Genomic DNA, 16,123 nt, shown 5'->3' on the forward strand with positions numbered 1-16,123 from the left:
CTTTGAGGAATAAATTTATGACAACCTTACAGGCTGACTGCATTCGATTGGACTTGCAGATTTGTCTATTTATAGCTACAACGTGGAAACAACCTGTGGCTATTGTGGGACAGTATGATGAGATTGCTAGCAGACTGATATACTGATTGTTACTCTGATCAGGAAAAGCAGGGAATGAATTTAAGTTTCAACCAAAACCACCAGAAAATGCAGTTGACAGGCTGGGCTTGTAATTAGCTACATTAAAACTCCTGTATAGAAGAAGATGGCCAGTTTATTGCTTCAGAAAACAGAGGGATATGAGTTTGCACAGGGCATCCTTGAGCTCCTGGTTCCTCATGCTGTAGATGAGGGGGTTCACTGCTGGAGGCACCACCGAGTACAGAACAGACACCACGAGGTCCAGGGATGGGGAGGAGATGGATGAGGGTTTCAGATCAGCAAATACGCCAGTGCTGAGGAACAGAGAGACCACGGCCAGGTGAGGGAGGCAGGTGGAAAAGGCTTTGTGCCGTCCCTGCTCAGAGGGGATCCTCAGCACGGCCCTGAAGATCTGCACATAGGACACCACTATGAACACAAAACACACAAATCCTAAACAGACACTAACCACAAGAAGCCCAAGTTCCCTGAGGTAGGAGCGTGAGCAGGAGAGCTTGAGGATCTGGGTGATTTCACAGAAGAACTGGCCCAGGGCATTGCCCTTGCACAGGGGCAGTGAAAATGTATTGGCCGTGTGCAGCAGAGCACTGAGAAACCCAGTGGCCCAGGCAGCTGCTGCCGTGTGGACACAAGCTCTGCTGCCCAGGAGGGTCCCGTAGTGCAGGGGTTTGCAGATGGCAATGTAGCGGTCGTACGACATGATGGTGAGCATAAAATATTCTGCTACTATCAAGAATGCAAATGAAAAGAGCTGTGTAGCACAACCCGAGTATGATATGGCCCTGGTATCCCACAGAGAGTTGGCCATGGCCTTGGGGACAATGGTGGATATGCAGCCCAGGTCGAGGAGGGCGAGGTTGAGCAGGAAGAAGTACATGGGGGTGTGGAGGTGCTGGTCCCAGGCTATGGTGGTGATGATGAGGCTGTTGCCCAGGAGGGCAGCCAGGTAGATGCCCAGGAAGAGCCAGAAGTGCAAGAGCTGCAGCTCCCGTGTGTCTGTGAACGGCAGGAGCAGGAACTGGCTGATGGAGCTGCTGTTGGACATTTGCTTTTCCTGAGCACGGGGCGCTGTCATGAGAAAAAAAAAAGACAGTGAGAATCCAGGGCAGAGTCCTCTGACAAAAATCAAACCAACTCCCTTAAACCCTGCCCTGTCACACGCAGACACTCTTGTGTTTTTCTAGGAGAACCTTTTTCAGCACTGTGGCTGCAGTCCTGCTTGGGGCTGGAAAATGTGCAACCAAGAGCAGGGCGTTGATAAGTCAGCCCAGCTCTGCAGAAGTGGGGCCACAGGAACGGTGGGGACTGTCCTGGTTCTGCTAACACAGAAGGGCTGACAGCTCTTGCTTTCCCAGTGATAGGGAACAGAGATGGTGAAGGCAGTTTAGGAGTTCCAGGTTTTTTTACACCTCCCCCCATATTCACTGCAGAGTGTTGTTGGGTGTCAGAAACCCTCAGCATTTCTGCTGCACTCAGGGAGAACAGAGCGAGTCCTGCGAGACCAGAGGGTGCCTGTGGGTCAGTGCAGAGTGAGGGCAGCTGCTCTGTCCCTCTGTCTTGCTCCGGCTGCCCTGGGCTGGCACCTTTCTGAGATGGGGGCTGATCACACTCCCATGTTACCCTGAAAAGCCACCAGGCACTGCTGAGAGCAGAGGGTTTCACCTCAGACATAGACACACCTGCAGGAAAGGACCCACAAGATCAGGCTGTGACTCTGCAGCTGAAACTGCCATCCCTAGAGAGCCTGACAGCAAGAACAAGATCCCAACAGCAGTGACCCAGAGCAGGGGAGCAAGAAGGAAAATGCGGTGAGGGTGGGTGTGAGAGAGGCCAGGGCAGAGGCGGCCGGGCACTCAGACAGCGTCACCCTTCCCCAGCTGTGCAGCCACCTCCCAGACACCAACACTGCCGGGCAGCTGCTCTCAGCCCCTGTGCTCTGCAGAGGAACTGGAGCTCTGGCTGCACAGGAGCTGCTTCATGCCTTGGAGCCCCCGGCCCTGAGGGCAGAGGCTTTGCTGGGTGGGACAGGAGGCCAGGGGGCTGCTCACAGGAGGGATCTGACCTGCAGGGGGTCACAGGGACTTTTCTCTGTTCTCCCTCCCATAACCATTCCGGGTTCGGTTTCCTCTCATTTCTGATCATTTCCCTGCTGCCTGGAGATTCTCCCCCTGGGAGGTGTTTCCCTGTCCATGTCTCTTCCCTGTCAGTGCTCACAGACCATCCCACCCTCTGTGCCCTCCCCCTGGCCCTACAGATCCTGCCTGTTCACAGGGCACTGCCTGGGGGCATCTTCCTGTCTGCAGGCTGGAAAACAGGACAGGTCAGACTAAGGCTGCTGGGTCCAGCCAAGGTGATGCAGGTGCTGTGCACAGGCAGAGGGGTGGGGAAGGGATGTCATGAGCCTTCTGGCAGACGTACTGATCACTCAGAGCTGCAGTTCAGGAGTCTCAGTGACTTGTTTCAGCATGAGAGCTCATTTTCATTTTATCCTTTCCTGCACCCCCCACCCCTTGGGAGAGGAAACTGAAAAGACAGGCTCAGGAAAGCTCCTTATCTGTCTGCTAATCCTTGCACTGATCTTCTCCTTGAGGCATCCCCTTGGAAAAATCCTGGGAGTGATCTGGATGTGTGAGCAGCCCTGACCCACACAGCACCCTCTCCACAGCTGAAGCAACTTTACTGCACAATAGGGTTTGCTCCTTCCCCCCACAGCTTCTCCCCTCAGTGTTGCTGGGATCTCCCGGGCAGGCTGAGCGCTGACCCTGGCAGGCGGCAGAGTCCCTGCCCGGCACAGCCCTGGGGTGCAGGGATCCTGCTCTGCAGGACAGCCCTGGGCACCCCTGCCTGCACATTGACATTTACACCCCACAGCCATCCTGGGGAGAACGCAGCATTCACGTCTTGTCACTGACAGTGCAGAAGGCAATCCCTGCTCTGCAGCACATCCTCACCTCTGATCAGAGAATCTCTGAGAGTTGTACTTACATCTCTCGCAGGCTCTGCAATGTGACGGCTTTCTGAGATCCTACCAAGATTTGCAGATTCAATGCCCTGCAGCCACAAGATTCATATCTATGAAGATTTAATTTCCAGTGATCTCTCAGCATTCTCCTACCCCAGACTGCGTTTCCCTCTCTCTGCCTGTCTCCTGTGCCCTCGGTGCTGCAGGCAGAGCCCTCAGCCCTGCTGCGTGTGCAGAGGAGCTGCTCCTGGGCAGAGCTGTCTCTCTGCAGCGCTGCCGCTGCCATGAGCTTGGTGTGTCCCAGGAGCCCAGCCCAGCTCAGCAGCACAGGAGCAGCCCATGATGTCCCTTTCTCTGTCCCCTCTGGGCTCCTCCAGGTGTCCCTGGGGCTCCAATGGCACAGCTTCAAAGTTGGATTCTCTCTCCTCTTCAGAGACACTTCTTTCCAGCATTGCATTTTTCATTTTAAAAAATGAATCGGTATGAGAATCATCTTTTCTTGCCCCATCATTAGACAGGACACCAGGAATGTTACAGCAAAGGATCTATTTTCTCCAGGCTGGGGGAGGAATATCTTCAGTTGAATGACTTTAGACATTTTGTTCTGGTTTTATACTCCCAGGTCTAGAGAGACATTCATCAATCTTTGGCCATGTCATTTGTGTGCTCTGATTCAAAACTTTTGCACACATGGGCTCTTGGACACTTGGTACCAGTTTTCTTGTGCAGGTCAGAGCTGGGCTGGTGCCACAGCTGGGGTGGCTCAGCCCAGATGTGAGGCAATGTCCTCAGCCAGGGACCTGACTGGGGGAGCTGGAGCTGTCAGTGCTGCAGACAGAGCTGTGACACGGATGGAATGAACTGCCAGGCAGGGTGGCACGAGTGAGTTCATCTGGTCCTCAAAGACAGCAGCAATAGTCCAGATCAAAAAACAGTCTAAACATGTAAAGATCTTTATGCAGGGTGGATTGTGCCTGTCCATCCTCTTTGCTTTCTGTGAGGAAATGACAGGGTTGCTGGATGTGGCTACAATAGTTATGGTATTTTACTTGCAAGTCAGCAAGGCATCCATCATCATCCCCTGCAATATTCATGTGTCCAAGGCAGGATATTATGGTCTGCTTTGATGTTCAAGTAAATGGCTATAAAGCAAGCTGGATGGTTGGGCTTAGAAGGACAGTAGGTAAAATGAGAATCTTTCCAGTCATGAGGACAGTCAAGCACTGGAAGCTGTTTCCCAGGAGTGCGCACTCACTCTGTCCCAGAAAGTGACCAAGATGTGTTTGGATCAAGCCCTGAGCAATCTGATCTGACCCTGCTGTGAGCAGGAGGTTGGTCAAGACACCTCCTGAGCTCCCTTTGAGCCTCAATGATGCTGTCCTTCCTTCTCCTTCATGTTTTCCATTTAGACAAAGCTCTCAGGTGCACCCTGAGCACAGGAATAATTCACATGAGGTGCAGGGCTGCTTTACAAGTGCCCCCAAACAGCCCTGACCACAACTTTTGCATCCTTTTTCTTTTGCCCTGACCCAAAATCTTCTTTTTTGTTGTGCTAATGCCTTTCCAGAAAGAACTGCTCATCTTGTTAACCCTGTCAGAGCAGGTTGTTCAAGAGGTGTCAGCATCCATGTACAGAGTCTGCACAATAGCCAGACATCAAATCCATCATTACAGAAATGGAGATGAGGCTCTTGACCAGCTCCTTGCACCGAGCAATTGGCACAACTCGTCTGCTGAGATTCCAGGGAACACCTGAACTTTAGAAAAGCGAGAATTTTTAGTCCTCTCTGAGCATCCTGGTTCATCTCCTGACCCATGTGGTGCTTCAGGCTGTGAAGAGAATCAAAACCAACTTCATGACTGGGGTAGTTCCATTTTACATGGTGCCAAACAGGGCAGACAAATGGGGCTGATAACTCCAGTCTCTGCTGCACAGTTGGGTCTTCAGAGATTAGAAATATAGGGAATGATGTTGTGCCAGTGCACACCACGTAAAGATTCTGGCTTCCTTTGTGCCTTTTCACTAAGCTGGGATCTGTTCCTTGGCTTTCTATGGCTACAAAAGAAACAACTCCCCTATGCCACCTGCCCCTCACACCAGAAAAAGAAAGGAGAAAATGTATGGAAGAGGGATGAACTGGGAGAAATTCTGACCAATAGGTGTATTCTTTCAATAATAAAAAGGTAGAAGTGAGAGAAAGCACTGTTCTAAGAACTTCATACAAGAGGCCAACTACTGAAACACAATATGTGTTTTGAGAAGTGAGAATGACTGCTGGGAGCTTTAGTTCCTCACCATAACCAAGACTACAGAGTGTTCTGTTACTGTTATTAGTGATAGAACCACTATTCAAAAACGTCCTTGAAAACGTCGCTGTCATCCCTTGGCTCCAAAGCTCAGCCCGCTGAGTATTTGACAGGACTGCTTCAAACATCTGTGACCCAAGTCTTTTACCCAAAGAAGAGGAAAACTTCCAGTGCAGGCACCAAATCAATACCCAACCTGCCTGGAGAGCCAGGACAGTTGTGCCACACAAGAGCCACCCTGGACAGAAGCTACGGTTAGTGAGAATTGAAATTATTTAAACTCCAATCATAGAATCACAGCATTATGGCATCATTTAGTTTGGAAAAGACACATAAGAACATGGAACTCCAACATAAGAACTCCACATAAGAATCCAACAATAAACCATATCCCTAAGTGCCACATCTCCACATCTTTTAAACACCTCCAGCAATGGAAGCTCCAATCCTGAGCTGGCAGGACACCATTGGCTGCAGTTGGACATAAGATACTGGTCATGGCTGTGAGTTCAGCCCTCGCTGGCAGAATGTCTCACACCCTCACTGAGGAGGGCAGGGGGCTGGGAGATGGGAGCACGTTTCAGTTTCCAGATCCCAGCACAGAGCCCAAACCATCCTGACCTTGAACTCTGGATCCCATTTCCTGAGATGTAAAGCTGGTGGGCCTTTTGTGGATAATCATGTTAAAAGGCATGAAAAGTCCTTCAAATGTTTGTGTAATTTGTCTAGGAATGTCAGTTGTATATGCTTATATTTAAATATCTGTAAAATAGTACTCTGCAACTCTGGTAGCCCCTCTGGCAATAACAATTAAATAGGTATTGGCACTATAAGGCTCCATACCTCATCCACAAGCACACATCTAAGTGGTTCAGATGACGGGTGGTCTGGCAAACGTCACCCTTTGTGTCCCCCGGTGATGGACACTGCTCATGTGCCTCTGCAGAGAGTGGCAGGAGCTGGATCCCCTTCTCAGGACAGACTCCTTCCAGGAGAGACACAGACACAGGGGAACTCATCAGGTCTTTACGGCATTTCACTTGGCATCAGTTTTGACATATTGGGTGCTGTCCTGTGACTGCCCTTCTGCACAAATAATCATACAAACACAATCATTTAGTAAGACATGGTCATAAAAGAGCTGTTATGGACAAGAAATGTAACCATGAACTCTGGAGAGAGTGAGGGAGTTTACAATAAGCACCATGAAGAACCAAGAAGCTCAAGGCCTCTTCTGAAGAGCAGGAGGCCTGAGCAGCCGTGATTGGCCATTGTAGGTGTGGGAGAGGGTCAGGGCATGTCAGGGAGAAGCAATGAGATGGCTGATGGCTTTAGTGAACCCTTCCAGCCATGTCTGAGCCCAGAAATGGAAAGCAGTTGATATCTGCAGGTGGAGGAGGAACAGGAGGAAGATTTTCCTGGGAATACGGAAGGAAGAAAGGCCTCTCTTGGGCTGATCATGTATGGCAGTGCCATTTGCATGCTGTGGGCATGGCTGTGCCTGGGAGATGGGGAACGGCTGCTGCTGGGGTGGCTGTGCTCAGTCATGGCCCATGAGCTGACCCTGCTCTGCTCCTCTCTTACACTGCCCACACTTGGATGGTCCTCAGGAATCATCCATGAACCTGGTGGATCCATGAATCTCCTGGAGTGATGGCTATGGATCCAAATAGGGGATTCAAGCAAGTTTGGGACTGGGACATAGAGGAGACTGGTGACCATTGCCAGGTGTATGCAAGAAGCTGGATGAGTTATGAGGAATTCAGGGGCATTTCCAACTCCACAGAAATCCAGAGCCTTGCAGTTAAAGCAACAGCACTTAACATAAAACCCACCCCAAAACACAAAACACTCACAATGACCACAGAAAACCCTTGAAAAACATTTGAGAAAAATCTACCAAGTCCCAGTGGTAAGGGCTCAGCCATTCTGGTGATGAACAAGCATCAAGGACTAACGTGGCATCAGAGCCACCTCCACATGGCCCTCACCACCTGTAACCAGTGTCTCCAAGTCTTTCCTTCAGCAGCCTCCAGGGACAGGGACCTGGACTGGCTGTTTTCTTCACAGCTGTGTCAGTGATGGCCCTTCATGGGGTCCCAAACACCTTCAGAAACTCGAGGTTTGCTTCTGCCTTTCACTTCATTAGAGGTTTGTTCATTCTCTCAGTAGCTGCAGTTCAGGATCGTGGCACCAGAGGGCTCATTAACATCGAAAATGCTCTTACAAGAAAAGGCTCTGTCCATCATTTTCCTAAAGGCTTCAAGTCTGGTGTGGATGATTAGGGAGATTTCAGGAATAGCCAGACAGAGAGCATTTCCACAATAAATAGCAATACAGCCAAATTTCTTCTATTTCCTTCCCTGTTCACCCTTCCCTCCCTTTCCAGAACAGGTGCAATCAGCAGCCTCCAGTTCATATTGATGTGGAATGTCTCCTAGGAAAGACTGAATATTTCAGAAAAGTGCGTAACTAAATCACCATATGAGTGAGGAGACAGGCCAGGACAGCTCAAGAAGAGTCACACTCCTCTGGACCAAGAGGTGGGTGTCCCTGGGAATCTCAGGTGCCACAGCACAGCGATACTTGTGTTCAGGGAGCTGGTCAAATGACCCATCTCCTGTTCTGTAACGGTGTCTGAGTTTGCTCAGGTCACCCCTGACTTGAGCCCCATCCACTGCTGGGTGTTCTCCAGACTCCTGCCTTCAGGAACAAAGGCCCGGGAGACCTTGCTGGTGAAGATGGAGGCAAAGAAGCCATGAAGAACCTCAGTCCTGTGTGATTCTACTCTTACAAAGTTCAGCACCAGGCCCACATTCACCCTGTCTATTCTTTCACTGCAAGTTAAGCTCTGTCAGCTCATCTTGATGCCCTCAGCCTTCCCTACAGGTATCAAGTCCAGGGCAGCTTTGGCATATTCTCTGCATCCATGGACAAGGTTTCTAAATTCCTCCTTTGCAGCTTCCCCTGCTCCCACCTCCTGTGTGCTGCCTTTGTGCCCTGCAGCTCCATCGGTTCAGATCAGCAGCCTCATGAGATAAATGCTTCTTTCCATGGGGACTTGGAGAGATCATTCTTGTGCTTGGAGCAGGTTGTCCTGTGAGGCTGATCAGATTTCCTGAGCTTCTTCACCCTTCACACCTACTTCCATGTCACCACTTTGCCCACCATCCCCCATTATGTCCAAGCCTTCTTCTCTGGAGCCCACCAGCCTGTGCTCTGCTGCTGGCCTTCCTCCCTCCCCTCTGGTGCCTGGGACCCCACTGTGTCCTGGTCACAACAGCCAAGGTGGACACTGATGTTCACATCCCTCACCAGCTCTTTCTTGTTTCCCAGTTACAGATTCAGGTGAGCATCACCCTTGTTGGCCCACTAGGCAGCCACATTAAGAAGTTGTCCCAAGATCTTTTAGAATGTTGGCACCTACAGCTTTGACTGGTCAATGAATGCCAGGGCAATTACAGTTTCCCATAGGAACCTGCTCATTGACTTCAGAATTCCTCAGGTTGCTGACAGAAGATCTTTTCCATTTCTTCTCCATGATTAATTATTTTGTACAACCGAACATGTTGTCACCCTGTACTTGGTTTACATGTCAAAGTCTTGGAACTGGGGGTGAGTGCAGCTGTGCTACAGTTGTCACCTCTCTGAGAAGACAACAGGAGTTTGATTGACATCAGACAGAGCTGATTTCAGCTGCTCCAAGATGGACTCCTTGCCAAATCTGAGCCACTCAGTGATGCTGGCAGCACCTCTGGGATATTGTATTTGAGAAAGGGTAAAAAATGCTGCACAACAGCAGGTGGGAGAGAGGAGGGAGGAGATGGGAGAGAAAAGCACTGCAGACACCAAGGTCATATCCCACAGGACCCAAGCAGGTCCCTCAGCAGGCCAGATCCTGCTCTCCTGAAATCCTGCTCTTGGCCTTGTGATCATCTCCCAGGAGCCTCAGCTCCATTTTCCCATCCCTGACTGTGCCACCCTGACCAACTCTTTGTGGTTTGTAAGTGCGAAGTCCCACAGGGCACCTCACCTCACTGACTCCTCAGTCACCCGTGTCAGGAAGATGTTGTCAATGGGTTCCAAACACTCCTGGATGTCTGGTTCCTTGCAGATATTGGGATAACTCAGGTCTGCCATGAGGACACAGTCCTGGAAACATGAAGTTTCTTTCATTAGTCTGAAGGAGGCCTCATCTAATTCCACTTCATGATCAATGGGCCTGTAGCTGATGTCCAGTCACCACAACATTGCCCATGTTGTTCTGCCCTCTCATGCTGACTCCTCAATGTTCAGCTGACATTGTCTGTCCCCAGGCAGAGCTCCACGTAATCCTACTGCTCTACCATATGAAGGGAAACATCAGAAACTCCAGACCTCTGCCATTATGAGTATCAGACGCCCAAGACCCCACTTTTTACCCAGGAGTTGAAATTTATAGTTTCCTCATGATGTTATGTTGGGAGAGACACCCTCATGAGGATAAACCGTCTGTGTGCAAACATTAACAGCTGAGCAAATGGAGCTTCAGTCCAGGGACAGGCTGTCGTGGAGATGATCAAGGGATGTAAAGAGGCTGAAAGCCCCACCAGACATGAGCTCCTTCTGCCCTTGGCTATGGCTGTTGTCTGCACCTCTGATGCCTGTGAGGAGACACCTTGTCCTTCCAGCACAGGGGCCTCATGGCCTCCTTGTCCCCAGCCAGGAACCTGGGAGGTGTGGGACCATAGTCCTGCCCTTGGCCTTGCACAGCCCCACATCACACTGTCCCAGGAAGGGCCCTGGGCAACGTGGGAGGGACAGGATCTGCCTTCCCAGGTCTGGGACACAGGGCATTGCCCTTTGATTAATGAAACACATCCAGGTTTACTCAGCATTAGAGAGACCTTTACTTTGCTTTTCCTGACCTGTCATCTCTGCCTCCAGTTTTCTGCTCTAACTGCCCCTGGGGACAGTTGCTCAGTAGTGTCCTTCAGTGGGACCCATTAACATTACAAGAAACTTTGGAGTTTGATTCTGGCTTTGACTTCATGAGAGGTTTCATCAACTTCCTCCAGGGCCTGATGTCCATGGACTCAGCAGCAAACCCACCAGAGGGGTCATTAAAGCACCTTGTGCTGCTCCTGTGCTGCCGAGCTGGGCTGGGCTCCTGGGACACAGGGAGCTCATGGCAGCGGCAGCGCTGCAGAGAGACAGCTCTGCCCAGGAGCAGCTCCTCTGCACACGCAGCAGGGCTGAGGGCTCTGCCTGGGGATCTCAGGAGACGAGCAAGGCAGAGAGAGATTAAAGGTGGTCAGGACTGGGAGGATGACTGAGAGAAACCTTTGCAGCCCTTGCCATGGTAAGTCTCCGGGTGCAGGGCAGTGCAGCTGTAGCTCCTGGAGGCATCTCCTCAAACTGGCACAGGCACAGCTGGTGGGATCTGTAAGGACGGGGCTCTTGTCAGGCCATGTTGAACAGCTGTGAAGCCGGGTGAGCACCCAGGGGTGCCCAGGGCTGTCCTGCAGAGCAGGGTCCCTGCACCCCAGGGCTGTGCCGGGCAGGGACTCTGCCGCCTGCCAGGGTCAGCGCTCAGCCTGCCCGGGAGATCCCAACAACAAGGAGGGGAGAAGCTGTGGGGGGAAGGAGTGATCCCAGGCAGGACAGGGTCCTTCTACTGTGGAGAGGGTGCTGTGTGGATCAGACTTGCTGACAACTCACCCCCAGGGACATTCCAAGAGGGACAACAAGGCAGGGATTATCTGAAGGGGAAGCAATTATTGCCTTTTGTCCTCTACTCTTGGCTGGCTGGCTAGGAAAGGTAAGATGGAAATATGTCTTTCAGCTATGGGAAAGTGCTGAAACTCCAAATATTTATTTTTCTCTGAGAGCGCAATTCAATGCTCTCTGGCTCACAGAGCAGCAACATCTCCTTTCCAGCCCCTTTAGGGCTGGTGTCATGTTCTCAGCAGAATCCGCACACACATAGAGAAGTTCCTGGGCAGTGCTGAGCTGCCAGGAGGTTTGTGCAGGGAAGAGCTGAGCACACAGGGGGTGGGACAGACGGACACTGAGAGCAGTGACAGGGAGGAGACATGGGGACAGAGAAACAGCTCCCGGCAGGGACAGCTCCAGGCAGTGGAGACCTGGGCAGGGGGAGAGAGGTACCTTCTGCCAAAAGTGCCATCACAGGGAGAACTTGGGCACCTCCCTGCCATCCCCTGCAGTGTTTTCTACCCCTTAGCAGTGCTGCCAGGCTCCTCTCCCACCCACCACAGCTTCTGTCCTCAAGTCTGTGGTGTCTTCAGCTGAGGCACTTCCTTGGCAGCCCAGCTTCCAAGAAGGAGAAGCTCCTGAGGGCCTGTCCGTGTCTCCCTGTTCTCTCTCAGCAGGAGCACTGGGCCATGTCTCCTTGTCCACTCGGTGGCTCCGCTGCCTGTGTTCTTCCCTCAAACTCTCTGCAGCTGGGCTTTCAGCTGAAGATCAGATACTGATGCTGCAAGTCCTGCCATGCAGATGTCTCTGTGGGAGCAAATTCGCTAAGCCCATCATGCCCTGTGGGGCTCTGGGATGTGCAATGTGTGGGGCTGGGGAATGAGCCCATTCTGTCCCAGTCAGAACAGCTTTAGGACACCCCAGTGCTTCCCTGGCATGATTTTGTGAATTATGATTACGATATAAGTAGATTATGATTATGTATAAACACAAGAACTGGCCCCCTTTCCCAGGTCCTGGTGCTGTAGGGCAGGGTTGACTCCTTGGGAGCCCACAGGAAGACGCCCTGATCCTCACAGCACAATCAGAAAGCACAAACCACAGCTCCAGCCAGGGGGATGACCACAGGGGAGAGAACAAAAGGAGACCACAAAAAGGAGAGAACAATTTGCATTTCTGTATGCGGTGGCATATTTTAATTCCCTTTGTAATTCACTGCCGGCTTTTCTTTTCTCACTGAGTGGCTGTGTCAGTGAGGAATTTGTGCTCTTTGTGTTTAAGTAAAATAAAGGGACCTCCCACAATTTTTTTTTCTACTGACATCATAACTCCAAGGCCTTTCTGGAGCTGCAGGGACAGTTCCTGTGATGGGAGGAGGGGAAATGTGTCCAGCATAGCAGCCCTGCCAGGGAGCACCAGCGCTTGTTCTTCCAGAGCTGTTCTGGTTCCACTCCCACACTCTCCCTCTCATCCCTGGTGTTGGTGCAAGGCCTGAGTGCTCTGGCAGCTTGGTCACCGTCCTGCTGTGTGTCAGTCCTGTGGGTGCAGGCAGGGACAGGCAATGGGCACTGCTGTGACAGAACTGGCCTCACAACAGCCTTTCCAGATAGAAAGGTGATCTCCTATGGGCAGTACATGATGGTTTTTATCTTCAAGCATATGAGTACAAAAGTGTCCCACAGATTCAAACACCATTGTACAGCTGAACAGTGTGTGTGTGCAGGGCTGGCACACAGCAGTGTCCTCTCACAGCCAGGCTCCTGCCAGAGACCTGCAGGACCAGCAGAGCAGGGGCTGGGCTGTGCCCCTGTGCACTGGACACCCCATGGAAGGAGCCTCAGGTCAATCATCATGGACTGGCCCCTCACAACCACCATTTGCTGCCCTGGCCTATCTCCCCAGCTCACAGAGGTTGCTCTTCCCTCCATGGAGGAACCCTGAATGAGTAGGTCAGAAATCCATGTTCACATTGTTCAGATGAGATGTGAGCACGCACATCATGTATGTGAGGTGACATGAACCTGAGTGAGCAAAAATTCCATCAGCTATTCCTGGAGGTTCCATGAAGGCCTGCGGGACAGATAGTTTCTCGAGGTCACTTCACCTTGGGAGTAACAGCCCATGGGAAACCACCCACTGGGATCTTCTTCCTTGAACTGAGCTCTCTGTGTCCATTCCTTATGATGTGGGACATCTCAGGTGAGTGCAGAGCATGTGACACACCACAGGGCTGAGGTGCATCCCGACCCTTTGGAATGGCAACAGGAGGCCAGAGGGACACTGTGACTCCTGCCTCTGTGTGTAAAAGGGACAGACTCTGTCTCTGAACATCCCTGGGTGCATAAGGAGTCCATGAGGTCAGGTCACATGTGGATGCTTGATGAAACCCTGACATTTCTGTGTGTGACTCCAGGAACAAACTCCACAGGCCCAATGAGATTCATCTCAGCTGCCTTGGACAGGCTCATTGCAAGTGCTCCAGTCTCCTGCCTCACCCTTTCACCTGATTCTAGATTGTGCTCTCAAAAGTGCCATAGAAACCAGAATGGTTCTGGGGTCCTTAGAAAACGCAGACCTCAAACCCATCTTCAAGAAGAGCACAAATAAGAACTGGGATAACTACAGGCTGGTCACCCTTCCTCCCATCCTGGGAAAGTGTTGGGACATGTCCTCCTGCAACCATGTCCAGGAATGTGAAGGACAAGCAAGGAATTGCTGAACCCAAATGGAAAGGACAAAGAAAGGCATGTTGTGTACAGGGCGTTGCAAGGCTCAGACATGGTCTCCTTCTGGCCAGAGTGGTGCTGATGGGGCTCAAGAAGTGGATGCTGGGTGGGAAGTTGGCTGAACCTTCAAGGCCAAACATCATCAGTGGTACAAAGTCCTCCATGCAGCCAGTTACTGGTGTCATCTGTCAGTGACCAGCACTTGGACAACACTGTTGAACATCTTTATTCTCCCCTTCTATGATGTAACAGAGAGCACTTTCAGTGCCTTTGAGGAAGATGCAAAGCTGGGAGGAGGCCTTGAGCAACCTCACCTGGTTCACCCTGCCCTGAGCAGGAGAGTGAGACAAGATGAGTGAGACAAGGGCTCTCTGCAAACCTGAGTTATTCTGTGATTTGAATGACTTTTTGCCTTGGAGAGGTTTTTGGAGAGAGAATAAGTAGAAGAATAGGGAAAAAAAAAAAAAAAAAAGAAATGCAGAAGAGGAGATATAGAAGGTGTTAATGGGTTAACGGAAGTACAGGAGTTCCAGTGAGGAGCGCTTTTCACTCACAGTGTTAATAGGAAATATATTTGACAAATTTGAACAAGGTGAGGAAGCGAGATGGGTGTCTACAGCCTGTGGGAAAGAGGGGCAGGTGTAGGATGGTGTAGAACACACTTCAGTCTTGGTCAGGTCCGGGGTGCTGAGGAGGGGGATGGACGAGTGTGGTATTATGAGGTCAGTTGTGTCTCAGACACTCATAATCCAGTCAGAATCATGTGGCTCTGAAGGGGACAGTGAGGTCAGTTCTGTCTCTGGAGGTGACAGCCCAGCAGCAGGGACATGGCTGGGAAAGAACCTCTGCCAAAGTGCCCACAGGCCCTACCCAGGAAGAGCCCTTGGAGATGGGTTGTCATGTCCATCCCACCTGAGAACATGACTGGACAGCAGCAGGAACATGGTTGTGTCTGTCAGAGAAGCTGAAAGCCCAGCAGCACTCATGGGATTTAGGAGATCATGGTGAGGTTATTTGTCTTTGTTGAGGTGGAAGACCACAAAGAGACTAATGGGTTGTGTTCCCAGCTTGAAGGGCAGTTTCTGACATGGTTGAGTTTTCCTTGTTGGCATGAAAAACAAGGAGAAAAAAAGAGTCACAAACTGCAACGTGGAATGTGGAGTCAGGATATCAGGAGTAAAAATGTCACTGGAAGGGCAGTGCTGTGGGGCAACAGCTCACTCAGAGGGAGCTGGATCAGCCCGTGGTTTGTGTTCCAAAGAGCAGCCAGTGAGGGTGCAGACACAGCAGTGAAGGTGCAGAAATGCTGGGCTGAGAGCAGGTGGAGAAGCGAGATGGGTGTCTGCAGCCTGCAGGGAAAGAGGGGCAGGGGTCGGACCGTGTAGAACAGCCTGTGGTGGAGATGGCAAAGGGCGCTGTAAGGCTGGAAGGGACCAACAGAACCCAGGTCTGTGTCCCCTTGGCCATGGCAGTTGTCTCTGCCACTGAGGCCCAGGAGAAGACATGTTGTCCTCATGGCACTGGGGCCTCGGTGCCTCCTTGCAGCCCCACGGGGAAGCTGGAAGTTGTTGTACCACTGTTGTCCTTCCCTGGGCCTTGCACACCCACATCCCACAATCCCAGGAAGAGCCCTGAGCCGTGTGTGAGGGACAGGATCCCCCTTCCCACTGCCTGGAGGTCATGGCTTCTCCTTTCTGCTTCAGAAAGCAAACCAAGGGGTTTCTCAGCATCAGAGCTGAAGAAGAGACTGAAAGGAGACCTCATGGTGGCCACAGCTTCCTCACAAGGGGTGAAGGAAGGGAAGGTACTGATCTCTTCTCTCTGGCGACCAATGACAGAACCCAAGGGAATGGTATAAGATGTGCCAGGGGAGGTTTCGGCGGGACTTTAATAAAATGTTATTCTTCAAGGAACTAAGTGAAGCCTGCAAGTCATCTGCCCTTGTCCTTATGGAAGACTTCAGCTTGCCAGATGTCAACTGGGAATATCTCACAGCTGGCACCAACAGGTTCAGAAGATTCCTGAAGTATCTGGACAATAACTTCTCGGTGCGGGTACTAAGGGAACTGACCAGGAAAGGTACTTTCCTACATTTGATTCTCACTAACAGAGAGGGTCTCGTGGGAGAAGTGACGACTGGTGGCTCCCTTGGTCACAGCGACCATAAAGCAGTCAGGTTTAAGATCCTTGCTAATGGGAGAAAAACTGCCAGCAAGACCTTAACACTAGGTATGAGAAGGGCAGAATTCAGGCTGCTCAGAAAACTACTTAG

The 16,123-nt window shown here is 51.3% G+C and overlaps 1 protein-coding gene across 1 annotated transcript; it reads right to left on the bottom strand.

Moving 5' to 3' along the window:
* Nucleotides 1-274: 274 nt before the first annotated feature.
* On the bottom strand, nucleotides 275-1,207 carry LOC309452828 (olfactory receptor 14J1-like; the record flags this gene model as incomplete). The annotated part of the gene is made up of 1 exon (XM_082077500.1): nucleotides 275-1,207. The coding sequence occupies one exon, from the start codon at nucleotides 1,205-1,207 to the stop codon at nucleotides 275-277; it is 933 nt and encodes a 310-aa protein (XP_081933626.1).
* Nucleotides 1,208-16,123: the final 14,916 nt, after the last annotated feature.

This window comes from Streptopelia decaocto (assembly GCF_964273445.1).
Source record: "Streptopelia decaocto genome assembly, contig: HAP1_SCAFFOLD_95, whole genome shotgun sequence".
NCBI classification, from domain to species: domain Eukaryota; kingdom Metazoa; phylum Chordata; class Aves; order Columbiformes; family Columbidae; genus Streptopelia; species Streptopelia decaocto.